This window comes from Pungitius pungitius, chromosome 21, assembly GCF_949316345.1.
Source record: "Pungitius pungitius chromosome 21, fPunPun2.1, whole genome shotgun sequence".
Taxonomy (NCBI): Eukaryota; Metazoa; Chordata; class Actinopteri; order Perciformes; family Gasterosteidae; genus Pungitius; species Pungitius pungitius.
The window spans coordinates 10290086-10317727 of NC_084920.1; the positions used below are offsets into that span (position 1 = coordinate 10290086).

At 43.8% G+C, this 27642-nt stretch overlaps 2 protein-coding genes across 6 annotated transcripts in view; both read left to right on the forward strand.

The window, feature by feature from the left end:
- Positions 1-2587, forward strand: part of myo15b (myosin XVB) — a 29722-nt gene extending 27135 nt beyond the window's left edge. For both annotated transcript variants that reach the window (XM_062560165.1, XM_062560164.1), the window contains exons 42-44: positions 58-191; positions 383-523; positions 602-2587. In XM_062560165.1, coding sequence (XP_062416149.1) covers positions 58-191; positions 383-523; positions 602-652 — 326 coding nt within the window. In that variant the 3' untranslated portion in view covers positions 653-2587. The remainder of the gene's footprint in view (positions 1-57; positions 192-382; positions 524-601) is intronic.
- An 835-nt stretch (positions 2588-3422) lies between these two features.
- Positions 3423-26858, forward strand: tmem94 (transmembrane protein 94). Of its 4 annotated transcripts, XM_037463614.2 has the most exons (33): positions 3423-3538; positions 4451-4508; positions 4676-4836; positions 8404-8523; positions 8734-8861; positions 10128-10264; positions 10896-11101; positions 12739-12890; positions 13258-13360; positions 13478-13564; positions 13746-13862; positions 14827-14883; positions 16080-16184; positions 16805-16978; positions 17087-17311; positions 17406-17718; positions 17809-17982; positions 18097-18202; positions 18575-18783; positions 18866-19047; positions 19365-19497; positions 19657-19772; positions 19972-20071; positions 20195-20303; positions 20720-20912; positions 20999-21076; positions 21198-21283; positions 21365-21446; positions 21798-21955; positions 22096-22190; positions 22284-22377; positions 23110-23280; positions 23503-26858. In XM_037463614.2, the coding sequence occupies exons 3-33, from the start codon at positions 4813-4815 to the stop codon at positions 23573-23575; spliced, it is 4107 nt and encodes a 1368-aa protein (XP_037319511.2). In that variant the 5' UTR covers positions 3423-3538; positions 4451-4508; positions 4676-4812; the 3' UTR covers positions 23576-26858. The 4 variants fall into 4 exon arrangements, with proteins under 4 accessions (XP_037319511.2, XP_037319510.2, XP_037319513.2 ...); XM_037463613.2 differs by having other exon boundaries at positions 4451-4836; XM_037463616.2 differs by having other exon boundaries at positions 4451-4836; positions 18100-18202.
- Positions 26859-27642: the final 784 nt, after the last annotated feature.

Consider the following 27642-nt stretch of genomic DNA (forward strand, 5'->3'; position numbering starts at 1 on the left):
CTTCTCCTTCTTCTCTCTTGATGATAATTGCATTCCTCTGAATCCTCCATGTTTCAGAGATGCTGTGCACCATGCCTCAGTTTGGCTCCAACTCCTTTCTGGCCCAGAAGGTCAGTCAGCGTGGCTGTCCCTCCCCGTGCATGGTCTCCATCAGCCAGGAGGGAGTGCTGTTCCTCCACCCCAAAACACAGGTACCTCCAGCAGCCAGGGCAGTGAAACAGTCCCCTACCCCTGCTGAATCCTGCTTCCGAAAGAGACCCTTTTTGCTCCCTTTTCAGGAATTTTAGTCATTTTTTTTCCTATGTCTGCTGATACTAAAAGCTCTCCAGCAGCCGAATAGAAGGGAACATCTAACAGATGCTTGTTTCTTTTTTCTCTGCAGCAGAGAGCGTTTATGATTCATCTGGCCGACGTGCGGTCCATGCGCACCATCGGCCCCAAGAAACAAGGCAAAGTGCCCTCTGTGGAAATCCAATACAACAGCCAGGGTCGGGCCAAGAAAGTCACCGCTCATCTCAAAGAGGTAGCGACGTCGGGCTGTGGCTGCACTATCATCAAATATGGGACCTGTTATTGATCTTGCTGCTGATCTCTCTTGCAGGCTAAAGAGTTTTGCCACATCCTCGCTCTGATGATGGAAGAGTTGGTTTGACCGTCAGACAGCATCTCCCTTTCAAACTTCTAATGTGTCACACACACAGTATTGAGAATTGTTGTTAATCAGTGAGTTTTTATGTTTTACCGGTTTTTGTTAATTGCTTTTTCCCTGTAAACCTTAATGGGCAGTGTGTCATTTACTGGATCGAAGCTATTGATAAAATCAACGAGGGGACACGTGCAAGGCTCTGATCGGAGGACTACAGGAGGGATTTGAGTCAATCACCAATTGTTGTAGGAATAAACCCAATACCTTGTTGAAATTGAAATTGAAATCCAATGGTGTAATTTTTTTTTTAACTAAGCATTTATGGCTCACTATTGGAAGTTTATGTTGTGACAATGTCTTGCAACGCAAGTGGAGCATTAAAGAATGTGTTGACTCAATCTATATACTTGGTTTTATTTTGTATTAAATTTATTTTGGCTCAAGGAGGCTTCCAAAAGAATAAATAGGTGAGTTTAAGTGGCTTAAGTTCTGGCCTCGGACTCAACATTCCTCCACTATTAACGCTTTAAGCAGTTTAGCTGTTTGATTGGCTGCAAGCCGTTTCAGCCTTTGTGCAGACTTTTGTTGTCTTCAACCAAAGTCTGGAGCATTTTGTGAAAACTGTCTAACTCCATCGATCGAACGCTTGTGGGGATAAAACACCTGCAACCAATCAAGAGTCACTTTTAAAGAGGGTCCAAGTTCTCTTTTTTTTTTTTTTTTTTATCAAAACTTTTACCTGTCAGTCCACACAACTTCACGTTCACTCCGGTAACAGGTTACCATGACGTTTGGACCAAAGTGACAATAGAATATGCTGACGATTATAAAAAAAATTGGAATTAAACCAGTGCCGACCGTTTGGGAAGCTGTTAAATCCTTCCAGTCTTGCTCTCAAGACTCTTTGTCTTTGTCTCGTTTAGAGACCTTTCTGTACTTGTTCTTGTTATGCCTTGACTATCTGAATCTCGTCCCTACCCTCTGTTACTGTGACTAACACAAATTCCGCTAATTCACATTACAGCAACACGTACAAAACCTCAATACCGTGCAGATTTCAATCATCTCATTATTCACTTCCCTTTGAATCTGCTTCCCCTACAGTTATTTGGGGCATCTCTGTGGGCTCGTTGCGTTTACTTATTCAAATTAAACTGTGGGTTGTTGAGAATAGTGTTCCAGAAGACACAAAGCACACTCTTCTCTGCTGCGTTCCTCCTCTTACGGAGTCCTCAGTGTTCATCTCAGGAAGTGGAATTCTTCAAATCAAAGTCAAGAAGAGGCAACTTTGTTGTTTTGAAGTTTTTATTTCAGCAAGCCCATCAGTAACACATGAATTTCATTCCAAATGACGTCAACAAAAACAGTACCATGTATTGATTCAAATTGAAATGATTCTGAATTTTTGTGTTAAACTGTACTGTAATTCTGTACCGAGAAGACAGGTGTATGAAAACTGAACTTGACTGAATACACAATTAATGTTGCATTTGGTTGATGCTTTTAATATTTCCTGTTCAAAGAGGCAGAGAGACCTTCCCATTAAATAGAACACGTTTCAATTCGAAATGTATCTGTGTTATTCTTTCATCAGATCCAACAAACGGGACTGGTATGAAAGCCCCACATGTGAAGAATGCTTGGGGAATTGGAGAGCAGACGCAGACCCGGTGGGCCGACAGGTATTGATTTACCAAGTGGGTGAAGTTACACTGTGGAGGCAGCCAGGCAACCGGATCTCAACTTTGATATCAGCAGGGAGTCTGCTGCCTGAAGGTCACATGGGAGCAGCAAGATGTGTGATTCTATTTCCTTATAAGAAATAGCCTTATATTTTTATAAAGCATTTGCAGCTATAACTTACATTCAGATCCACAGCAACAACAAGCATGTTCTTCCATACACCTTTGAAACAGGACGGAAGAAATATAAAATGTGGTGAAAACAGTCATTAAAGTACACTATTGTAGAACTCTTAATTGTATTTTTCTCTTTATTGCATTGAATGATGGGCATACATACTTCTGTCACAAATTGTTTTGTATTATCCAACAGATACTGTATATGCAGTTTGCAAATATTTCCATATTGGGTCTCCAGAGCACACACAGTAAACTGTCTCTAGATTGCTAAAGACATACTCTTACCCATTTTAACTTACTGTTAAAGAGTACATAATGCTGCTCTTGAAGTATTCAGACTCTATACTTCAGTTAAAAACAGCAATTGTGTAATAAATAAATAATTTCCAAATAATTGGACATTTATATGAACATGTAAGTTGAACAGGAAATAGATCCTAAATATTAATTTGTCTAAGATTTGATGATATTGTCTTCATGCCATTCCTGAATGTTCTTTTGAGTAAAACGATGAACCTTTCTCAATGTTGTAAAAGGTTAATAATTCCGTGAAATGTAGCAAGTTAATTATTACACAGCTGACGAATAACCGGATGTGAAAAGCGTTGCATTTACTTCCTGGCGTGGAACATGGAACGAACTAGTATTTGTAATAGTTACAACGAGTAACGATTACACATGTTTTTCACATAATTATAGCGTTACTGTTTTTTTATCAATATACCAATACATCAAATGAATATTATGAATTACTTTAAGGGTCACAAAATTGCTACTCTGAGATAAGATTTTAGGTTTCCTATTTCAAAATAGAACCATAAACAATCCCAGGCCATATAACCGCGCCCACTATGGTCTTGGCCTATCACGAAGACAAAGGACCTTCACACCGTCCAATCGCAACACAATATTTCTCGCTAACGGAGGAACTCTCTCCAACATGGCTGCTGCTATACAGTGAGTATAGGAGTGCATTCGAGAGAAAGACATAATTAAGGAAATATATCAATAAAGACCTCGAAAGTACAAGGTGAGTGCGCAGACTACTACGTTACACCGACGAGTTGAGACATGTTGTGGTAGAGAATGTAGAGAATATAAATAGTGTGTCCGCTTAGCTCGAAGCCTCTTGTTTTGTTAGCATATGCCTTTGACACCAGGGGGACGAGGACGTCGCATGAATGGAGTTAAAACAAACTCCTTCACTCTCTCTGCTCCATTTAGCCCTGCCGTGTTCTTTCGAACTTAACGTTAACATGTCCTACAAAATGTTGTCAACGTAACGTTTAGGATTTTACACCGGGCAGCACGAGCTGTCATTTTGTGTCTTTGCTGTCAGTTAACGTTTTGTCCCCTCAGCCGCTCTCAGTACCTGGTGGTGTAAGTAATGGACATTCTGTACGGTGTGAAATGTCCAGCGTAACCACCTGTCTGATGTTTCACGAGTCCAGCCGGCCCGTGGAGAGGAACTCACTGAGGATTATTGTCATCTCTCCGTGTTTATCTGTGGTCACAAATGCAAACACGGCGCTTCGGTCTCGGGTGGACTCGCTCGGGTCGGCTCGGATCGGATCGGCTCGGGGGCCTCGGGCCTCCTCGGCCAGTCTGTTTGGGGGGTTTAATGTTACTCGGACAGTAGGAATAGTCAATAAACCCTCTCGTGTTTTGGCTGAGCTGTGTCTACTCTTTGCCAAAAGCAGACTGCTGACTCTGGAGATCTGTTTTGCAGAGGAAGCTGCTTATATGGGGGGCTGTCTGCTTTTCAATAGATCTGTTATGCTGTCATATGAACCAACGCTACACAATGTAACAGAGTTTGGGCCAACTAAGGCACTTGTCCATGCATGGTGTTTTACAACCGACTATTTGAATATTGTTCCATGTAGGTATGATGTATGTTAGATCTGCTAATAGATCCTGGTTATTTGTCCTTTATCCACAGACCTTTAAATGAAGAGGCTCCCTGTGCTGCACCTGAGCCACGATTAATCCTCCAAAAGGTAACCAATAATCCTGCGGCTCCCTGCTGGTCCCTGCAGGTGTGGCCCCCTGTCACACTGGCAGAGGAGGCAGGGCAGGAGGTGTTGCCAGGCGGAGGACCGAGGCCGCACTGCCCGCCTCCCTCTCCGTCTTCCTCCATTGCCAACCCGAGCCACTTTGCCCGCAGCCTCCACTGGCAGCGGGCTCAGAGGGATCCGCACGCGTGGCCTCCGAATTTGGACATCACGGAGCGGCTCCCGCGGGGCTCCGCCAGGTGCCGTTGGCTGGTTAAGGAGCAGAGCATGTTGAGTGGCTGCGGATGCCATGGAGCTGCAGGATAAGAAGCGGGTGAGTTTTGGTGCCCTGGAGGAGAGAGCTGTTTACTGAAGAGATGGGGGGCCCTGGGATTGAGTCCACCCTGAGGGAAGTGGTTAGCGATGCTGCAGTCCTTTCCTGCAGTTTCCAAAGTTTTGTGTGGCCCTGCTGAGGGAGAAGCATTAGTTCTGTAAAAGCTGATGTGTTAACAGCGGTATTGCTCAAATGTCCCAATAGTCTTCTGATTACATTTCCGTTCAAGCACTGCCAACCATTAGAGTAGATCTTGAACACTAGGTTAATATATTTAATTTAAGAGCCACACCCGACATCCCAGTCTTGTGAATGCGAGACCTCAGCTTCGCCTTTGGGCCGGATGGACTCAGTGGACATTGGTGGAAGTACCTGCACACAAAACTGACAGTGATTCTGGTTTTATTTTAATTTAATTTTGCTCCACCTTTTGAAATACAACCTCACTATCATTGTCCATGATCATCTTTCTGGATGTGTCAAGTCAAATGATCCTCTGTAGGTAAACATAGATGCGTTGGAGAGGCATTTTAATACTGCGTGGGAGCGGAAACGCTGCTGCTGACTCTCTTCTCAAGGTGCTCAAAGAGAGGCCTTCTATCTTCCCGCCAATCAGTTGCGTTCTCTTCCTTTAATCATCAGCTCACACCAGCACCGCCGACGGAAGCATGCGGCTCCTGGTTCACCTTTCTGCGTTGAGGGACTGGATGTTGATCCGGTGCACACATTCAGTCTGACTTCAGGCATGTTAGTATGTAATACTTTGTGAATGCGTTTGTTACACTAGAGTCGTTGAACCTTGTGGTTCATTACTGAGACTCACCAATAGTTTACAAATGCAGTCAGCACCATGTTGTCTGTGGGTGAAGATTTACAATTTATTTACAATTTATTTACAATTTATTGGCAGAATAATTTGTTGTAGCCAACTATTAATTGATTTTCAACCGTTTTGCTACTCTTGATTGTCAATTCGATCCAGCTCCTCAAATGCAAAATTGACTCATTCTAGTCTTTGCTCAGTGTCTCAATTGTTTAGGTCCACCTTGCTAAAACTAATGGAGTATTTAAGCTAACAGTCCTGAAATGAATCCTTGTTAACTTTGGTTAAGTTTGTGTTGAATTATTCTCTCAGGGGTTCCTTTTAGTTTGTCCACCTCATTTATGTCGATGAGGGCAGAATCGAGGACGGTAAAAGCATCTTTGCATACGCAATACAGTCTGACAGGATGTAAAGAATTTTGTCTGAGTTTTGTCAGTTAAATGCTCAACTATATATTTTGAACTAATTCACTAGGCCAGCAAATGAGCAAATTAGTGATCTTTTCGCTCTTCCAGTTTTCCTTGTCTCGAGGTCAGTGGATTTGGGTTAAATTACTTGATCAAAGTCTGTCTGTACGACGTTACTGAATAGCTCTGAAAGTTTGAAGCCTTTACGTGTCTCATAAAGGAAGGCGCTAACAAGGGGCTACGTGAAAACACCAGTGCGCCTTTAGCTCAGTGCTGGTTTCAAACTGCCACACAATCTGTTTTCCGCAATTCCGAATCCCGTCCATGCTTCCCTCTGCGTCGTTGGGAAATAATATGCTAAGCTGGCAAGTGTGGCTATAACCGGGAGTAATAAGGGCCGGGTGGTAATTAATCCTCGTATTAAGAACTGCATACGTACACACACACACTGCCTGGGCTCAGGGTTCAGTTGAGTGGCTTCGATTCCCAGCCAGCTACTGACCCAAGTTGAACTGAGCTCTGTTGGGCGGGAGGCTCCCCGACTCGGCCATCGGTGACATGGGTAAATCAGGGTGAGGTCTTGCAGCGTCTCCGGCCCCCTCCCTCCCTTCCTCCACTAGACAGGAGGGTTCAGGGCCTGATTCACCTCTTGAGAACTAGTCTCTGAGACCCTAACCATTCTCGTCTCGTAAGCACGGCAGACGCAGGAAGTGGCCCTCGTAGCTCAGCAGCAGTGATGCACATCTCAGTGAAGCAGAGCAGGGCCATCATGGTGGTGAGAATGGGTCTCAGGAAGAAGAGCAGCATACATTGTCTCGCTAGTTTCCTTTAGCCTATTCTTGCAGCATTACTTGTTGGTCCCCCTGTTGGGGTGAGTGACTGTCGATCTCACGTACTGCAGCGATGGCTGCTCTGGTAGTGTTGGTGTTTGCATGTCGCTAGTGACAACCCACAGTTAATCCATATCCTCGCCAGGTCGTAGGCCTCTTTTCTCAGGCTGCTCCAGTCTCTGTGTGCTTACGTCTGTCTGGAGGCTTTCTGTTGAGGCTTTGTTCCTCTGGGGAAACAGGAAGGTATTTATAGCTCGCCTGTGGGATGCAGAGCCTGAAAGCTTGCTTTCCCACCAACATCAGATGACGATTGGTTTCTCTTTCTCTATTATAAATGCTGCCGCTTATTGGTTTACTCAAAAAAAAAGGATTGTAAGGACAATGATGTCATTGTCACTCCATTAATAATTTAGTCAATCGTCTCAAAAGTAATGAACAGAGCTTTTAGTTGCTGATTTAATATTTACAAAACACCGTCTGTTTTATTGAGGCAATAACCTCTGGTTCTGCAGAGGGAGGTCAATGCTAAAGGGTCTTAAAATGTACATCCTCTGTTCTCACCAGCAGCAGGCAATCCTCTGGTCCTATAGACGTCTGTGGGAAAATGACTACTTCTCACTTGATTAATTACCTCAGTAAACATGAGTTTATGGTTTCAAGTTTTATTCAACACAGCACACATTTACTGATGGGCAGGGAGAGTAAATAAAAAAAAAAAGTAGTTAACTCTAACGTGGACTTATTTATTGGAAATCTCTTTCAGATGGCAGAGTTGATAGAAACAAAGTTATTAAAAACCTGCATCACTGAAAGTGCTTTTTTTCTTTTTTAAGGAAATCCAGAGCAAACATGTACTTCAAAGACTAAAACATCTCTGCAGAGAAAATCCCAGCTGTGTCCTTAGTGCTGGACCACTTCACTCTGCTGGGACACCTGCTTCTAAACATAGATTATTGATGGCTAAATGGATTATTCATTGATTGATAGACTGTTCATGCTGCTCCCCGATAAATATTGTAAAATAATATCGATGAAACGTTAATGCCCTGGCAGTGGAAATAGATTTTTATATTTTATTTGATTGGATTAATTTCAATTTAAGATTTTCTTTAGAAATAATAATAATAATACTGTAAAAAAAATCATCAAATTGAAGTGCGCAGCTCAACTTATAATTTATAAAAGAACGTTGATGGCTTCATTGCCTGTAACTAATTATCTGACGAATAAGTCTCCTCATGTGACAAAAGAGCCTGGAAGACAATTAAATCAAACAATAATAGTGCTTTCTCATCTCTATTTACTCTATTTCAAGCTCTTCTAGTCTCGCATGCTCAGCCATCTGCCAGGTGGCGTTGCATAAGTCTGAAGTCTGATCCTTCACGGTTTAAGCCCTTAAAGGGACACGTTGGGATTGGGCCCAAATCTTCAAATCCTGTTGATTTCTTTCGGGCCTTTTTTTGGAGTGGGGGAGTTTTGAGCCTGATGGGGCTGTGTGTCGTTGCAGGAGGAGGAAGCGGCGACTCTGGGCCTGTCCACTGGGCAGGCTCTGGCCAAGCTGCGGGACCAGCTCAGCAGCCTGCTGGAGCACCATCAAAGGCCTCAGTGCAGACAACCCTCCGGACAGGTAGCTAAGTGCACCTCTTCAACAAATACACCTCAACCCCAATCATCAAAGTTAGTTTTATCTCCATGAGATCTTTGGTAAGGATGTTTTGCCATCACGTGTGTGAAATCATAAAGACACACTGTTGGTCGACGAGTCCTTAAATATAGCGGTGACGTAATAAGTGCCTTACATAACCCACTGAGTATCGTTTTGCTCATGTTTTCATAGGAACGGTGGGTGAATAGCTTTCTTTACCATGGCAACCGTCACTCCTGTCTCCATTGGCCGGGAGCTGCCTTCACTCTGCTGGCGGTGCTGGGTCTCCTCTGTTGCCACGGTAGCCAGCCAAGGGGCAGGTAGGTAGTCCTCTCTCAGCTTAAGCACACTGTTCTGGAACAGCTGTCGCCGTGGTTACACTTTGTCTTTTCAATGCAACGTTTGTCATCCAAAGCATGGCGGGACGCATTAACCGCCAAGTCGGTAAGACCCGAGAGCTGTGACCTGGCTCAGTGAGGTGACAACAAGTTATGGATACAATTTATCAAACGTAGGTCTCCATCGTCTTCCTCCCACTCAACAAAGGGCAGAGAAGGTGCAGGAGGAGGGGGGCCGGGAAACTGGCTGTTTTTAAATGAAGTTACTGCTGATGTAAATCCTTTAATTTCCGCCAATGACGTGCCACTGCGTCAACAAGATTGATACCACAAAGCCTAGTTTATGCTTCTGCTCTTTCAGAGAAACGCAAGGACACGCAGACGCAAGAGCCCCTTGCGCGCCTTTTCTCCCCCTCTTGCCTGCCTGCGTGTGCGGACCCTTTTTTCTGGACTAGCGTTAAAAGCTTCGCGAGCTCACGCAGCCTGCAAGGCTGTGATTGGTCTGCTAACTACTTCCTTTCCTCACATTTCCGGTTTCATAGCATAATTCCGCCATTATTTGTTTTTGTTGGAAGAAATCAGTAAATATGACCACTGATACAACCCGTCATTGGTGGACTATAAGGAGGCGAATGGCGTCCTTATAGTGGACGCAGTTCTCTCAGTCTCGGTTTGCCGGTCGAGGGGAGAACAAAGTTGGGGAGGAAAATACGGGACAAATGTGCCCGCGAAGAAAATGCGATGAAAAGCCGCTGTAGCGATGCAGGGGGTCAAAAAAGCCTCTGATAAATAAATAAACAACTTCCACACACAACGAAGTCACTCTCTAGGTCGTCTTCAACAAAAAACTGTCCATGAATTGAAACGAGTCCGTCGACACGACGCAGACGCAAATGTAGACCCACACGCAGAAGCATCTTCCAGCCTTAAGGCTATTTAGCTTGTCTAACAAGGTATAAACCTGTTCTACAGGAGAGTCACCTTTAAAGGACTTCTGTTTTGTTCTGGTGCTATTCCTGGCTGTTTCTTCTTTCTGTCTAAAACTATTAATTAAATATGTTAACTGACTCAACAATACTGACTGAATAATGGAAACACTAATGGTTGGTTTTAATGTGGATGTGTAATTCATTATGATTATTTTTGGTATTATTTTTTAGATATTTTAGAAATGTGTGGGTGAACTGAACATGCTGAAGAGTGTTTATTTCTAGTCCGTCACATTTGGTCTCCTTTGTTCCTCCACAGCTCTGGCATCGAGCTGCTGAACGCTGCTGCCCTCCTCCTCCTCTTCCTGCTCAACTTGCTGCTGGTCGGACGTCAGGAGCGGCTGAAGAGCAGCGAGATGGTCCGCCGCCTCAAAGGCATCATCGCACAGCTCAGCAGTGAGTCTGCCTTTTTGACACAGACACAGAGGGCTGTACATCCGGCACAACACGATCCCCGTCGATCCGCTGCGCTTTGCTATTTCATTGCACTTACAACTCCACATATGCAAAGTGTCTGTTGGGCTGTCAACTTTTCCAATTTGGCTTGAAAGCTTTGGAAAGGTGTGTTTTCATACAGTTTATACATATGTAAATTTCAAATGCTGATTTAATTTATTAAGTGAAAAATAATATCCAAACCTACCTGGCCCAATGTAAAAAGATAATTCCCCCTCCCCGCTTTGATAAATCATGAATGAACGGTAATTGAGCCCATTATTTTTAAAGCAGATTTTCACTAATCTCAGCCACATGTGATTACTGCCAGACCTGTGGAATCAAGAAATCACAAAGTGATGCTAAAAAAGGAACACATCAAGCTGTGATTGATCTAAAGATATTTCAAATAAAATGAGAAAAAATGCAGTCTGTGAAGGGTTGCAATTCTCGTAAATGTATCCCTGTAACATTTATCTCTTTTTTTATTTATATTTTTATGTTGTGACTTCCTAGAGAACATGGATATGTTTTGGATGTCCATAAATGTATTGTTGGAATGCATAGACCCTTTCTACGCCTGTCCTTCCAGACTACCTGTCGGGCTGCATGGGCGACGTGCGCTGGTCTTCATCCCTGTACCCGGATCTCCACACACCCACGTCCACATCGTGGTCCCTTCACTGGACCTACCGGGACTCCCAGCTGGTGAACCTTCCCGTCAGTCTGCTGGTGGAAGGGGACGTCATCGCTCTGAGACCAGGCCAAGAGGCATTTGCTTCCCTCAGAGGTATCAAGGTCAGTCTGTGCGTAGTCACACACACACACACACACACACACACACACACACACACACACACACACACACACACACACACACACACACACACACACACACACACACACACACACACACACACACACACACACACACACACACACACATGCTTTGAGACCACAGGGTAAAGCCAAATTTCAACGTGAGTAAAAAATGCAGGAGCTTTTGATGGAGTAAGAGAGGATTCCAGTGCAGCAGCTGAAGAGCTCCTGCTTATTGTACAACGTCAATACTTCTTCTTGTTCATTTTGACCACTTTGACTTGAATACTGATATATTGACACCGTATTCAACTTTCTTATTCATTTTGATTTCACAAACTTATCCAGACAGGTTAGACTGCACTGACCTTTAATTCATGATATAAATATATCTCTTGGAAAAATAAGTAATCCAAAGGTATCAGTTATTTGCTGTTGTATAAGATGTTCTTTTTGAGTCAAATACCAGAACTGATACAAAAAGCCAATATTTTATTAACGGTTCACCACTAGAACACTGAAATGAGCTTCTGACGTCGCAGCTGGTAACGGAAAACGTGCTGTTCTGCTACCTACTAGCACGTAAGCATTCGTACTTACTACACAGTTACTCATGATATAACGTAATGTTTCTAAAAGGTTATGGTTTATTTGTCACAAAATGGTCTATATCGTTACCACAGATCTTTTAAACCCTTCAGAGGTTATTTCATTGACGTTATTTCATAATGAACAGATGGGCCTCACTGTGTGGGATGAAGCTGAAAGCATGCTGATGTGGGTGAGAGGTTAAGGTTTTACTTAGCTTTCCTGCACCTTAGCATTTAAGAGGGAGACATGTGTAAGTTGAGAGGTAATTGCAGGCGCATATGTACAATTCTTTGCTGTGTAATCCGGTGGCACAATACATTAAATATTTATTGCAATTACGCTTCTAAAGAATTTCCTTTAACATACTTTGGAATACCATTTCTATTGCAGGTGGGCTAGATCACACAAAACGATCAGAGAATTTAAACACAAATTATAATTGTTTTCATTTAATTGTAATAACTGTAAAATATTTATTAACTAATTCGTACAAGCAGGAGACCCATTGACTCACATACAAAGTCATGGTTTAAAGCTACTTAAAGCGCCAAAATATAGCGCTGAAAAAAAACATTAATAAACTGGGGGGGTTTTGTGCACCACAGAATAATTTACACAGCACATGCTCTGCAGTTCATAAAGATACACAACAGCACGTTCAGTAAATCTCCACACAAAAACATGCTACTCTAACTTCTGTTAAAGTTAACTCTACATTCGCGCCGTCCTTTGTTGAGGGCATTGATTAGGGATCTTAGGACCCGGTGGGACTTGGGGAGCCCGACCTCTCGGGAGCAGTGGGAACGTGGGTCCTGGAAAGCGTTGGGTTGGTGAGGCCCAACAGCTGGAAGCGTTGTAGTTAGACAAATGACTTTACTGGAGATACTGTCGTCTTAACCTCTCACTGACGAAAGGTCTTTGTTTTAATCAGAACCAAACCTGAAAATAACTTTGTGGGTCCACACAGCCCAGAGCCCTTAAGGAACAGCCATAGTGATCAGCGAAACCTGTTCCTGTCCCCTTAGGATGATGAGCACATTGTGTTGGAGCCAGGAGATTTATTCCCCCCATTCTCCCTTCATCCTTCCCCACGGGCCGACGAGAAGAGAGGACCACAGAGCCCCCAGCAACACCGGCTCTTCAGAGTGGTGCGGACTCCAGTGCTGGATGTAGTCAGGTATTTGTGTGAACTTACCCATGAGAATGTCCATGCTCGCCGCATTAATGCATTAATTGCAATTAGCAATTGCCAGTGTCGCCTCTATGCAATGACTGCTCCTCATCATCATTGCACACAGGGTTTATAAAGACAACCCATTGTCTGTGTCGTTGACAATGTCTGGTTGATGTGTGTATATTTCACATACAGGATCCCTCTGGTCAGCGACTATGTTGATGAAGTACAAATACAGGGTGATTCATGACAATAAAACCTTTTTCTAGGTAGACATGAGCTGAAGGACTCGACAGCAGCACTTAGATGTTGCGGAAACACATCTTGACACAAAGATGATGTTTTCTTCCCCTGTCCTTTTTACTGACAGGAACAGTTTGGAGAAGGCGCTGGCTCGACCGATCACCGTGTTGGACAACGAGCGGTTCACGGTGCAGCTGGTTATTACCAAGTTGGTCTGTCCCGTTGTTCTGGTGAGCAATTCGGATCAGAGTTTTGAAAGTGTCTGCTATGTATTTGGAATCCCTTCTTCTCTACCCCACCAGAGTGTAATGTAGTGCACCTTGTTCTCACCTGATCTCTCCCTTTAGGGGGCATTCCTAGTCGTGAACACTGTTCGGTATTTCTGTGACGCTCCGAGCCTCACCCCCACCTGCTACAATTTCTTTCAACTTCAGGTACAAAACTATGAATGTGTTATGGTTTAAATGTGTAATCTGTGTGCATTGGCAAAGTCAACGAGCTGATATCTGACTTATAAAATGTTTCTTTTATCCCTTGTCTTTTGATACCGTGAGTTGCACAAATGTTAACGAGATGACTGGAGCCCTTTGTGAGGTTGTGTGATTGTGTTTGCAGCTGATGGGTGTTCTGCCCATCTTGCCTCTGCTCTTCCCTGTCATGTGGGTGCTGCTAAACGCCTTCGGAGAAGCCAGGGTCCTCGCCGAGTTCAGCCACGCATCGCCAGCTGGTCTGGTGAGGGACTCACACTCAGCACTAACACACACACGCACAGACAAACAAATACAATTGTGTGATATGCACTGGTAGCAAAGGCTGCTTTAGTTGGTAAGATGGAGGATGTGTGTACTACCTAATACATACACACAGACATGAGGTTAGACTGATATCTTGGTTTAATCTGAACCATCGAGGGTTGCACAATTAGGGAGCTCAATCCTTTATCATGATAAATAAATAAGTGATGTTTTTTCAGTCAAACAATGATGCCTCTTTGATAGAGAAGAAAACATTGTGGAATCCCACTAAAGGGCACTAACAATCACTAAATGAGATACCATGATACTCTCTCTCTGACCTTTATTACAAAGGTCAGAGAGAGTACAAAAACATGGAACTGTTTTCCGGTGTCATTTGAGTAGTCCAACATAAAAACGCCCATGGTTGTTAGTGGAATTTGCCGTTGAATCGGCAGCGGAGGCAATCGGAGCGGAGACGAGCCAACGGCAGACTTTCCTGCAAGACGTGTTATACCGCTGAAACGGTTTCCATTGGCAACAGAGCGCAAAGAAATGTAACTGTCCTGCTACGCTGTTTTCAACGAGTATGTCTATTCTATTTCTATGGCTCTGTCTCAGTGCGTGTCTAGGCCAGTCTCTATGAAGAAACGTGTCGCCACAACAAAATACTTGCGACTGTAATGAATCATTTGAGCTTTTTTACAGTTTGTGTCCATACCTCAGACAAAAATTTGAATGCAAGATTAGAAGACTGTTATCTCGGACTCAACAAAACTCTACCAGATCTATTTTGGCTGCTGGCACCTTCCATTCAGAAACGGTTACCGTGATCTTTGAATCCATATCAGTCTAACCCAAGCGCGCACGCATGCACACACACACACACACACACACACACACAGAGGAGCCACAGCGAAGGCGTCCCTCTGTGTTTTAACTAGACTTTTTTCTCGCCCCAGCTTGCTAAGTTCTCTGAGGATACTCTAAGCAGCTACACCGAAGTGGTTTCTTCCCAGGTACAACCTCTCGCTGTCTCCCCCACCCTCCACGAGCTTGGCTCCCAACTCCATCCGAACCCGCCTGTCGTCACTTGCTTGCTGTCCGCCCCCTTTGAAACTCCCTCTCTGCCCCTCCCGACACCACCTCAATCTCCATGACATCTTCTCGCACACTATCATTCTCCTTGTGTTCATTGTGTACCTTTTTTGCTTTCTGCTTTTTTCACTCCTCCGTCTGTTGATTATCCGTCAACACGACCTGACCAAGCTCCTCACGATGCAAGTTTACACCCACGAATCCGGTCATCATTGAACTGTTAATAGGAACATTTTATTTTATGTCAGCATTTAGTTATTTCATTCATGAATGATATTGCGCATTCTTAATGTTTACTTATTTTGGTCTGATTTTTGTGACATAGTAAAGCACCTTTTTCTTTTGGCTCATTTGTTAAGTAACATTTTTTGTTGTACTTTAACTATAATTTTATTTCCTGTTTGTTTTTTAGTTTTATTTATAACACTGTGTGCACTTGTGGGTAAAGGAGTAGGCAGGTACCGGACCAGCATGCAGTAGGGTGGGCCTATTGTTTTATTGTTGTTTTTACAGCTGCAGGGTGTTCACATTCTTTAATAACAATGGGTAAAAACTCCCCAAGATGTCCATTGAGGATTAATAATAGTAAATGAAATCTACTCTTAGTCATCCGATTGAGACATTTTCCAGTGTAACGGTGGCTATATCTAAGTGTTTGATGTATATGTTTCCTTTGTTCACCAGAACTGGGCCACAGAGGCAAACATTTTTTGGATCAAGTATAATAAAGAGGGAAGGAAAGGAAGGGCAAGCTGTGATTGTGTGTCCCCCGCTCACCCAGTCTTGATGGATTCCAAATTTCAAATCTGCATGGATGTGTTTTTGGGCCACCCACAAAATGCTGCGCCTTGCACTCAGCTTCTCCTCCTCGCCTCGTGCCAATAGCATTGTAGTGTTGGATATTTCCCTCTTTCTGCCTTTAAACCTGATCACAGAACTGTTTTATTGATACTGTCAGGCTTTTAGGCGCAGTTGCCTCCACCATTTGCTTGTGCTATTTCTTTTTTAATAAGTAAATCAATTTGTTTAACTCGTACTTTTGAACATCCGTTTACTTTGGTATGTAGTAGCAGGCAGGTCTCTAGCTCAATGTTTGTGTGTGTCTGTGTGTGTGTAGGAGTTGTTGCGTTGTGTGTGGAGACACATGGTTGGCGTCCTGAAGGGAGAGTCTCAGACGCTCTGTTACACTTCCAGCCTTCTACACACTCTGGGATCCGTCACTGTGAGTATTCTGGGTGGGGATTTGGGGAAATCATTGAATAGGAAATGTCCCCTTTTTATGACCTTTTAACCCCAGCTTCACATTGATTGACAGGTGATCAGCTAATTTTAGCTTCACTGATGATATGGCAGACTGCTTCACAGACCCATATTCTGCTCTTCACTATTCAGGGATATTGAGTGGCTAAGCTTATAGGGGCAATTAACCAAATGTCAAAATAAAATATGTACTTCTGTATAGCTACGCAGTTTGTTTGGGAAGTTTTCAAAAATCTGTCTCTCGAGACCACCTGGTATAACCAAGGGAATCATGGAATTTGGATCTATAGATCTGTTGTTTTAATTGTGGATTGGTTTAGCACAAAACCTACTCTCAAAATCAAATGTCAAATATGCCAACCATGACTAAAATATCATGGTCCACATTCTGCAACTGCCTCTGTAGAAGATTTAAACGAAACTTCTTTTGATTTCCCTTTTAAAGTGTTAAACTGGCAAATCACATGGCAGCTTTTTCTTCTGCTCTCCTGTTGTAACACCAACAAAGTAGCTGCTGGAGGACTAATGACAAAAGACGCATACACTGTATGTGTTGTGAATCTTGTGTGCGTGTACATGCAGGTGCTGTGTTGTGTGGACAAGCAGGGCGTCCTGTCCTGGCCTAACCCCAGTCCAGAGACCGTGCTGTTCTTCAGTGGACGAGTGGAGCCGCCTCACCACAGCCAGGACGATCTCAGGGACGACCTGTCTGTCAGCTCCGACTGCCGGATGGAGACAGATGATGATAGGGATGAGGTGCGTGTGTGTGTGTGTGTGTGTGTGTGTGTGTGGTGTGTGCGCTCCCCAGCTGATGATGTGCCGTACGGTATCCATCCCTAACTGGTTGTGTCGCCCACTGCACAGGCTCAGGAGGCGGAGGCTCTGCTCTGTCTGCCAGCAGAGTCCTCCGCCCAGCTGGGGGAGGGCCCCGAGCCCAGCGAGACGTCCCACGACACCAACCGCTCGACCGACACCGCCCGGCTGCAACGGCGATCCGGCTATTCGGCGCACACTCGCACCAAACACCACTCGGGGTCCAACGTGAGCTTCAGCCACAACACGGAGGGAGGCGAGGATGACCAGGCCCAGGTGGACAAAAGAGTGACCTACACTGTTCATGTAGTAGTCCTGAAACGTCTTTTTAGACATACCCATTGTGCTGTTTGCCCCCTTACATCTTCAGGACTACGGGATGGGCTGCCCAGAGGCAGAGGCGGACGACTTTGTGTGCGACTACCACCTGGAGATGCTGAGTCTGTCGCAGGACCAGCAGAACCCGGCTAGCATCCAGTTCGACGACCTCTCCTGGCAGTGCCACCTGCCGTCCCTGAAGCCGCTGGGCCTGAACATCATGCTGAACCTCTGCAACGCCAGCGTCACGCAGCAGCTCTGCCGCTTCTCCGACCACCTGTCCAACCTGGCCCTGCAGGAGAGCCACGGCACGGTGCTGCCCGTCTACGTGCCTTGGGGCCTCTGCGAGCTCTCCAGGCTCATAGGTGAGCGTGGAGTGATGATGGAGGAGTTCAGACTTTCCTGCTTTTGTTATGAAGTAATGAACTTAAGGACTTTGTGTGCGCGTGACTCAGGGTTCACTCCTGGTGCGAGGGAGCTGTTTAAGCAGGAGAACCACTTGGCTTTGTACCAGCTGCCATCAGGAGAGAAGACCAAGGAGTTCACTTCGCGCCACCATCATTACTTCACCAAACGTCAGCCTCCCCTCTCCCATCTGATCTCCCTGTTTGTACGAGACGCTTTCTCCAGTGAGTCCACACACAACCCTGTTATTGTCCCTGCAGTCTGTTTTTGTTATTTTAATATATATATTTAATGACCTTGTTGTAGTTTGCTGTCATAACTCCTGACCTTTCTGTTAGCAGATAACGTCCAGATGCTGTCGCATGGCTCGGCCGACCTCATCTTGGAGGCCTGCACCGACTTTTGGGATGGCACAGATATCTATCCCCTGTCAGGCTCCGATAGGTGCGGGGTCATTCTTGCGTTGCTGTAAACCTTCAGTCATCAAATGAGACCTGTTGTGCCATTTTAAGATTAAATGGTTCTTTTTGGTCCGAATGAAATGTCTAAAACATAATTTGGTCAAATTACCACAATGATCATTATTACCGGCTCTCTCTTCAGCCCTCTTAAAACCGCTCCGCTCAAAACTCCTCGTTTGAGGTCTTAAAGCTAATGAGCCAGCTAACCCCTTCTGTTTTTTCCCCACTGCTTTGGGGTTGGTAGACATGCCAGGTAGCCACATTAACGTGTAGAAGACATTTTCATGAAATGTCCCCTTTTAAGATTCAAAGAAATGACCTAATTTCACTTTCACTCTTGCCTTCTCCCCGACAGAAAGAAGGTTCTGGACTTCTACCAGCGAGCCTGTCTGTCCGGTTACTGCTCTGCGTTTGCCTACAAACCCATGCAGGTCTCCATGTCGAGCCAACTGGACGGGAAGTGTGTGGAGCTGGTCCCTGGTCCCACCCTCTTCTCCGGGGTGGAGCTGCCCTCCACCACCCCCATCAAAAACAACTCCTGCAGGAACAGCTGGAGCTCCGACGGTACGAGTCATTTACAGAGGGACGTATGGTTGAAGTAAGGATACCACTTTTCAACTTTTTTTCCTGCTTTTCTGTCTTCCAGAGGGTATAGGGGAGGGCGTGGAGCGCGATGACTGTGTTCAGGCCCTCAGTGGGCAGATCTTCATGGGCATGGTATCGTCGCAGTTCCAGGCGAGGCTGGACACGGTCCGGCTCATCGATGCCCTCGTCACAGCGTGTATCCGGTTTGTTTACTTCTCCATTGAGGATGAGCTCCGCAGCAAGGTGAACACACACATGCCCTCATAAGAACCTTCTATATTACCTAGTCAGTTGGATCGGCCAAACTAATGGTATCATGGATGTGTATCTGCTGACCGCACAAGGGTTCTTCCACCATCCAATTCATGTGTACAACCCAGCATGCAGTTGTTATCTGTCCACCTTATTTCTTTGTTGTCATTAGCAGTTATTGCTACCAAAAAAACACAATAATGGTCAGAAGTAGACTCAAAGACGCAAAATAACCCGTGGACGTCATGGTGATGTCATCCATTGCTTTGTAGACTGATAATTTGAAGCTAACTTCTGTGTGCGTGCAGGTCTTTGCAGAGAAGATGGGTTTGGAGACAGGCTGGAACTGTCACATCTCTTTGACTCCAAATGGAGAAAGTCCCTGTGACGGAGCCCAGACCAGCCCCGGACATGTCTCCCTGCATGGACTCCTGAACCAAGGTACCAAACCATGTGTACAAACTCTTGATAAGTGTACCCCTCAACCTAAGGCGATTCCTTTTTGAATCCAGTGTCAACAAGTGAACTTTGTGAAAGCTAGTTCTAAATCATGTGAGAATATGTCAAAAGTTTAGACCGCCCTCTTCACATGTGACACAGATTCCCGGGACGAAGCGGAGGGCCCGCTCCTGGCGGAGGAAGAAGGCCACTCTGACCTGGCCGGTTTCCAACCCACAGACAGCGATGTTCCCAGCTTCCTGGAGGACTGCAACAGGGTAACTATGTCTTTCTATCAAAACCAGTTCACTCTACAACAAAGCCATGGAATATGTGTTATGTTTACAGCAAATGATGCATCGCTTTAAGTGGATTATTTGAGTGCATCGTCATTGATCTTTTAAGGAAGTTAAATAATAAGAATTTTGTTCACGCATATTATCCATTGCTGTCTTTTCTGTCTCTGCCCTTCACCAGGCTAAGCTACCTCGTGGCATCCACCAAGTTCGTCCCCATCTGAAGAACATTGATAATGTGCCTCTTTTGGTACCGCTCTTCACAGACTGCACCCCTGACAGTGAGTCCACTTCATCCGCTTTGACACAATAAGTCACGTCCTTATGCGTAGGTCCACTTAGTTGTGTGCACACTTTTATTTGGACTATTTCACGATTCTAATATTGAGCCTTTTTCTCCTCAGCCATGTGTGAGATGATTGAAATCATGCAGGAGAACAGGGAAGTAACGTGTTGCCTGGGAAGCTCCGCCAATTTCCGCAACAGCCGCCTGTTTCTACAGAGTGACCTCAGGTAAGCGCACATTAATGTTGTCGTTCTGGTTCTATTTATTCAGATATGGAGCATTGACGAATACGATTTGTAAAAGTTGACAGCGCAACCCTCAAGAGTCAGTGTCTCGTTATTAGATAATCCATAAAACGGTGGTGCGTTGTCCAGTGGAGGTCTGTGCTATCCCTTTCAATTGTACCGGAACTATTTAACTGAAAGAGTTTTTCGAGAAATTAATTTACTTTAGCACGATCACATTGCACTAGTGATGATGATGCACTAAAGATAAACATATATCTAAACCTGGATATTACAATCTGCAGTGATAGATGATTGAGAGGAAAGTGGGGAAATGTCTTCTGGTAACTTGGCTTTAATGACCCTTTGAGGGCAGAGTACTATTATCCTGATTTGCTTATATGTGAATCCCCTCGCAGCATCGCTCTGGACCCTCTGTACCCCTCTCAGTGTTCGTGGGAGACATTCGGCTATGCCACTGGGGGAGGATTTTGCGACAGGGACGCTGAAGGGCTGTCTCCTCTGAGGCTCTCTGGACAACTCAACACCCTGGGCTGCTCTGCCACCTTCCACCAAGGGGAGAGTGTCAGCATGGTGAAGCTCATCGAGCAGGTTAGGACACGCCGCCAACGCGCAGTGGGCCGGAGACCGTCATCAGATGTGTTCATTAACCCGCCTTTTGGGGGAATGTGTTCCAGGCACGACACACGACCTACGGCATCCGCAAGTCCTTCCTCTTCCTGCTGCAGTGTCAGCTCAGCCTGGTCATCATCCAGGTGAGACAGGAGACCTCACCGCGTCCCATAGATATCTACACAGTTCTATGCCAGCTTTGTATGAAATATACAACTCGTGCTGCTGTATAAATACGTGAGGTGTGCTGCTGTTTCTCTGCAGTTCTTAGCCTGTCTTGCTCAGCTTCCTCCTCCCATGAACACCACTGACATACTCTGGCTGTCCTGCTTCAGCTGCCCACTGCTAAGGTACACACGTTAGAGACTAGTAGGACTCTTCAGATGTGCCGTGCCGGATGTCATGCCTCGTGATTTTTTTTGTGTTGACAGTGTGTCGTTTTTGGGGAAGCCGCCCGACAGCTTGGCCATGACAGTTGCCACAGGAAAGAACCTAGATGCAATCCCAAGGAAGGTAAGATCACATGCAAGTCAAATATTGCAAAGGTACCACTGATCGCTTCCGGCAGCCAAATGAAGGCCAAAAACATTGTCGACCAACAACTTAGCAAACATAACACATGCGTTTTTTGTTAAAGGTAAATAGTATACGTGCATTTTACAGATTTTTTTATTTGATATTGTTGGATTGTGAAAGTATTTAGTGACAATGCAGTGAGTATGATCATGATAATAACAATGATAAGCTCAAAGGGTCTTGCAATTTTTATTATTATTATTTCTTGTTATTATTGACTGAATAGGCGGGACAAATTGAAACCTAAAAGCCTGTCATTACATTTGGTCCCACACTCTTTCTCTCCAGACCCAGAACTACTTCCTTGGCTGTTTCCTGTTGAAGTTCGGCTTGTCGGTGTGTGCATACCTGTTGGCCTTTGGCTTCACCCTGCAGGAGGTCTGCTTCAGAAGCAGCAACTCCAGCTTAGCTGACAACACCACTCATGTACATGTACTCACAGCCAGGTATGAGAAGCACTGAAGTCCTGCTGTCAACAAGTTATTCCATCCAGAGGCCCATTTGCTGACAATTGTATCACATTTTAGGATGATTTGATGCTGTGAATGATAGAATATTCGCTGACTGTTGCTCTGTTTGACTGCAGCTCTTCACTGGACGCTCCTCACTGGTTTGGCGAGCTGTCGAATGGCCTGCTGTTGACTCAAAAGGTCATGGCAGGATTCCTCGTCTTACACACAGGTAGGAACTCCCTGTAACATAGGTAGCATGAATCATTGTCAAAGTTAATCAATATTCAAACCAATTGCTTTATTCTGTTTCTCATTTCCTCAGTGGCGATCTCCCTCAGCTACGTCCACCGCTCTCAACCTCTGTGGAGAAAGAATCCCTTTAGCAACACCTGGTGGTGTATCACTGTACCTGTGGTGTAAGAACATCCTGCCTGATGTTATACTGATGTTGTACTACAACCGTTGCCATTTATTGCTTAAGCATCCGCCTTTAATTTTTTTTAGCTCAGTTATAACCAGTTAAATGTTTAATAACAAACTTTAGAAGGCAGAGGGATTGAACATGCTCAATACTCAGTTTGGGATATTTTGTATTAAAGCTATACCTTCTAGAAGATAGGCATGTTGGTCAGTTGCAGGACTACTATAATAAACGGTCATAATAAACAGACAAACGACTACCCGCATCCTATTGACCCTCAGCAGCATCTGGCAGACTGACTGGTAAATTGTCCCTAGAGTCTAAGCCACTGTTAGCTGTCTCATCATATATCTTAATTGGTCTCCTTTTAGCATAATGACTATTTCAGTTCCAGTTATGGGCGATGATGGCGCATGGAGTAGTGTGATGCGCTGGGAGTGGCAAGATTGGCGGTTCAAATCCCTGCTGCCCCATGTTGATGTGTCCCTGAGCAAGACACCTAACCCATAATTGCTCCTGAGGCAAAATATAACGCATGGGTTATAATGCAATGTAAGTCGCTTTGGATAAAAGCGTCAGCTAAATGACATGTAATGTAAAGTTACTCAGTGTACTGTTTATACCTCAGGCTTTTATTTTGAAGGGCCAGCTGGAAGAAGTGAATCCCGTCCACTACGTCATTATTAAGTACCCATACTTGATCCTCACTCTCTCTCCTCTCCTGCAGTCTGCTCAGCCAAGTTGTCCAGGCCACAGTGGACTACCAGTTATGGCGCGACCAAGGCAGCCTCCTGACCTTTAACCTTGTTGACATCCCCCTGCTGGCCTGGCTGCTGGCCTCTCTGTCCCCGCTGCTGGTGGTGGTGGTCAACGAGGTGGTGAAGCTGCATGAGATACGGTATGAACAGAGGGACACAGGAAACTAAAAAGGTTGGGGTGAACCCAAAGGGTCAGATACCGGGGGTAACGGCAGATTCCTAAGAAAGAATGTGGGTGGGGGTGGGGGGAGGCCGCAAGAATCAGTGTGGATTTTTCAGAATTATGTTATCTGATTATTCCTGGATTTTGAGTCTCCTTTTTATTTTAAAACCTCTGATTTTGTTCCCTCTGTCCATTTCAGGGTGAGAGTTCGCTACCAGAAGAGACAGAAGCTGCAGTTTGAAACAAAATTGGGGATGAATTCTCCATTCTGATGCATTCCCTCAGAGGTAGTTGGTGTTGTGGCAACACTGGGAGACGTAAGTTCTGGAAACCAAGGAAAGGAAGAATGCACATACTGCAAAACTGTACATTAACACTTCAGCACCAACGGCGGGGGCTTTGTGATGTAGCTGTTTCCCGCTCATGGGTCTGTTCTCTTAAAACCGTGGGCAGGGAAACTCCCCAAAGCATTTGTTTCCATTTAACAAAAAATGACAAAAAAGAGCCAAAAATAGGCAACTATTTATTGTCTGGTTTTAGTTTAGTTTTAACAGCATGAGGAATGTTTTCTGAAAAGGTTATATTGCTTTCTAGCCATCACGTCTGTTCTCCTCTTGTGAGAGACTGTGCATGGTTGCTGTCTGACCCCAAACAAAGGATGTTAGTGAAGAAAAAGGAGACTCCCATTGAAAGATGTCCTATCGTCATTCACAGGAAAAACTACTGAAACTGAAAAAGGAACTGAAGTGTTCAATATTAAATAAACTGTTTCTTTAGGAAATAGATAAGAAAATTGTTTTTTAATTATCTTTTTAATTTTAATTATATTTAAGTGTTTTTTTTTATCCCACACTGGACTTCGGCATCAGCAAGTTGCCTCTTAAACTCGCAAATTCAACACCAGCAGCACATGTAGCGCGTCTTGTTAGGTAGAACAAGAATATTGGAAATGATTCAGAAAAAGCCGTTAAGCCACTGCTGTAAATAACGAACACGCAAAAGCTAGACATGCTACTTAAAGCCAACTAATTTGGCTAACTAGCCAGTTTTGGTTTTGGGCTTTAATGTTAAGCATCAAGGTAAAGAGACAGCGTTAGCAGCAGCAGCTAACGGCAGCTAGCTGATTCTTAGTTGCTTCTTCTTAGTTATTCAATCTCAAACAGGAACTAGCGAACACGCTTACTGACTAATAAACTCAGCTCAAAAATGGTATTTAGAGTAACCTCTTTAGTTTAGTGTATGTTCAGTTACATTTATTCACCATTACTGTACTTTGACATTGTTGTCGTTCGAGCTAACGGTTGTGCTCTGGCTAGTTTAGGAGGCAGGAGTTGAGTGAATGTGAGATGGCAGTGACCACCACTGACATGAAAAGTGTCCAAATACAATATATAACAAGAATGGGTGGGGGTTCCCTTATTGAGTACAGTAGACTTTTTAATACGGCTATTTTTGTAATTAAATACAAATTACTTCTTTGAAGAAAACAATAGAAAACATTATTTTTTGTATTCGTAATAATGAAATTGTTGGTTGATCTTTACATTTAAACCACTTATTCCTGTGGTTATTTATGTCATCCCATCATTTCTATTAATTTAATATTGCACACTTCGGGGCTCCATATGTAACAGGGTGTTGGTTTGCTCGCTATTTACAGAATATGGTCTGACACTATGTCTAACAAATGTGATAAAGAAACTTTACTGAGGTTACTTTCATTCAGCCAGCGAGCCAAATTACAATCTGTTAGATATCTACATATAAATATAGGTTTATCTAACTGAAAAATGTGCCAGCATGCTGCTATGAAGCCACGTCGAGAACTGTGCCGCGATCTCAGCAAGTCCCTCCAAAAAGGATGGTTTTACTGAATATACAACGATGTTCATTGTGGTATGCTAACATAGCAGAGTTCTCTAAAAGGTGCTTTGTATTATTCAGCTGCCTTTCTTCAGCCTGCCTGGCTGTTTAAACTCTCAACAATTTGACAGACAGGAGTTTAGGATACTATTTCTTTAAGTACAGAAAATTGAAGAGATTTTCCAACGATAACCCCATATCTCATATTTGATCTGCTGACCATGAGATTCCGTATACTCCGATTCCTTTCCTGGTCCCAAGTGTCCCCATTAATCTATTGTGTTCAGGCCCTTCACTTCGTACAGGTCCTGTAATGTACAGCAGCAGACGTCTGTATCACTGATGGTCTATTTCAATCAGACCAGCCTTCTTCGTGGTGCTGTCATCATTTCAAATGGACGTGATTTTTGATATATACAGTATACAAGTGGGTGATGGCATGAATTGGTAATTATTTTACAACTAAATGACATGCTTTTATGCCACTCATAACTGTCTTTATACGAATATTATGCAATGAAAGTCGTTTTTGTCAGTGACTGATTAACTGCTTGGGAGTAAGAGAAATTGGCCAATGATTTTTCGGAAAGTGTCTAGAATCCCGATGTTCATATACTGATTTTGTGATATAAAAGGACGTATACTGTAATGCTAAATCCCGCCCTCATACGCAAGCTGTCCAATCGAGGTGGAGCATTGTGCAGGTCCGACCAGGGTCTGACTGCTATCCAGCTGTGCTTCACATACTTTTGTGCAGTCGTTTCATATTTGGTTCTGGGGATTTGAAGCAATTATTGGCTGCATCCATCAAACACATACTAGACTTTTCTGTCGGCTTCAAATCCCGTTATTGTTTTGCCAAACATTAGATAAAAGTTCTGCAGGGTGTGCCGTTAACGACCTTGTGGGCTCAAAGGTTAATCTAACAGCCGAACGGACTGGAAACAGGGGTGGGGCTTATTGAAGGTTCAGTTGTGGTCAGCATTTTATCAATATAGCTTACCCCTATTCTAAATATATTTTCAGTCGTTCAAATGTGCACAAACTGAGCATCACAGTAGACCTGTAGGTATGTTGGTTGGTTATTGGGCCTCAATATGATGATCATACTATCCTGACTTCGTCACTGCTCCAACCCCCTTTTTTTTATTGTGTTTGTTTGTGTGCGCACGTGTTTTACTTAATACATTGCTAAAACCGCTCTTTTAAGATCCACACTTAAAGTGTATGTCAAACGGTTCAAGTAAAACAAGTGCAAAAACGCAGTTGTGTTTTTCTGGCACTACTCACAATCACTTTCTGACTCGACGGTATTGTATTGGCCCTACTTCATGTTTTTATGTCCTGACACACATATGGACAATGCTGCATGAGTAAGAACCAGTGAATGCTCTGTCTCGAACGACACACACGTTGTCTGTAGTTCTACTGTTTATTTCACAACACAAACGGACTGTGTCGAACATGACATCCATGCTGCTCGTTGCCAAGCCTCTGGTGCAACCTGCAGAGTTGATGCTCTGCATTTTGATGACCTCATCTGCCACATCTGTCACTTGTAGGGCGGGGGGGGGTTGGTTGTCCACAAAATACATAATGTATATGTCTATTTTGTATTTTTTAAAGTTGCTATGTTCAGGACAAATGTTTGTGTATTGATTGTCATGTTAATAAATACACTTTTATTTATGAGATTGTTTTATGGAAAATATTTTCACCCAGAAAAATTCAAGAGGATAAGCAGGAAAACTTTTTTTTAAACATTTTTTACACTGATTGAAATTCCTATTCAACGTATTCTTAATAGTGGAGACATTTGTTTTTACACACAAGGTTCTCTTTAGAATTCAAAGTTTGGTTTTGCTCATTGAATTAGTAGTTCATCTTGGCTTTGTTTTAGCATCTTCAACACTAACTTGTATTTATTTTACACTCCAACTTGCATGAAGAGTTTACTGGTTTAATGAGGGATGCTGTTCAGCCTCTGACAACGTGATTTGGCTCCAGTGGAGCTTTCCAAAATATAAATAACCCCTGTGATGTCATCAGGGGGTGTCTAGTAGGAGTCAACGTGTTTTAAGACTGACTCATTCTGCTGCACAAGTTTTAAAAATAAATAATAATAATCGTGTTATGATAAATTGTTAATGATTTTCACAGCGTTATTTGACCGCACTCCCAACGCACACACATGTTGTCATATCAACACCTGTCAGCAAATGCTTAAAACAAACTATATGCAAAATGATGAAAAGCATTTTTTAAACCAAATGTTTTGAGCACATAAGTTGCATTACTATGCAAAACTATGGATGCAGCTCAGCAATTGTGACCCCTACAATCATTAAATGTAATTAATTCTCTTTTTTTTTTATCCAATACATCTGTCACCTGTATTATTCATATTCATATTATTCATATTTCCGCCGATTATTCAAAAGATAAACATGGATGTAACACTGTATATACACATTAA

What these genes read in the sequence shown, in the direction of transcription:
- tmem94 (XM_037463613.2), top strand. Translation starts at nt 4,813, where the DNA reads ATGGAGCTGCAGGATAAGAAGCGG. An exon ending in GGTAGCCAGCCAAGGGGCAG is followed by an intron (nt 8,862 to 10,127) that starts GTAGGTAGTCCT and finishes GTTCCTCCACAG; the next exon opens with CTCTGGCATCGAGCTGCTGA. An exon ending in TTTCTACAGAGTGACCTCAG is followed by an intron (nt 20,304 to 20,719) that starts GTAAGCGCACAT and finishes ATCCCCTCGCAG; the next exon opens with CATCGCTCTGGACCCTCTGT.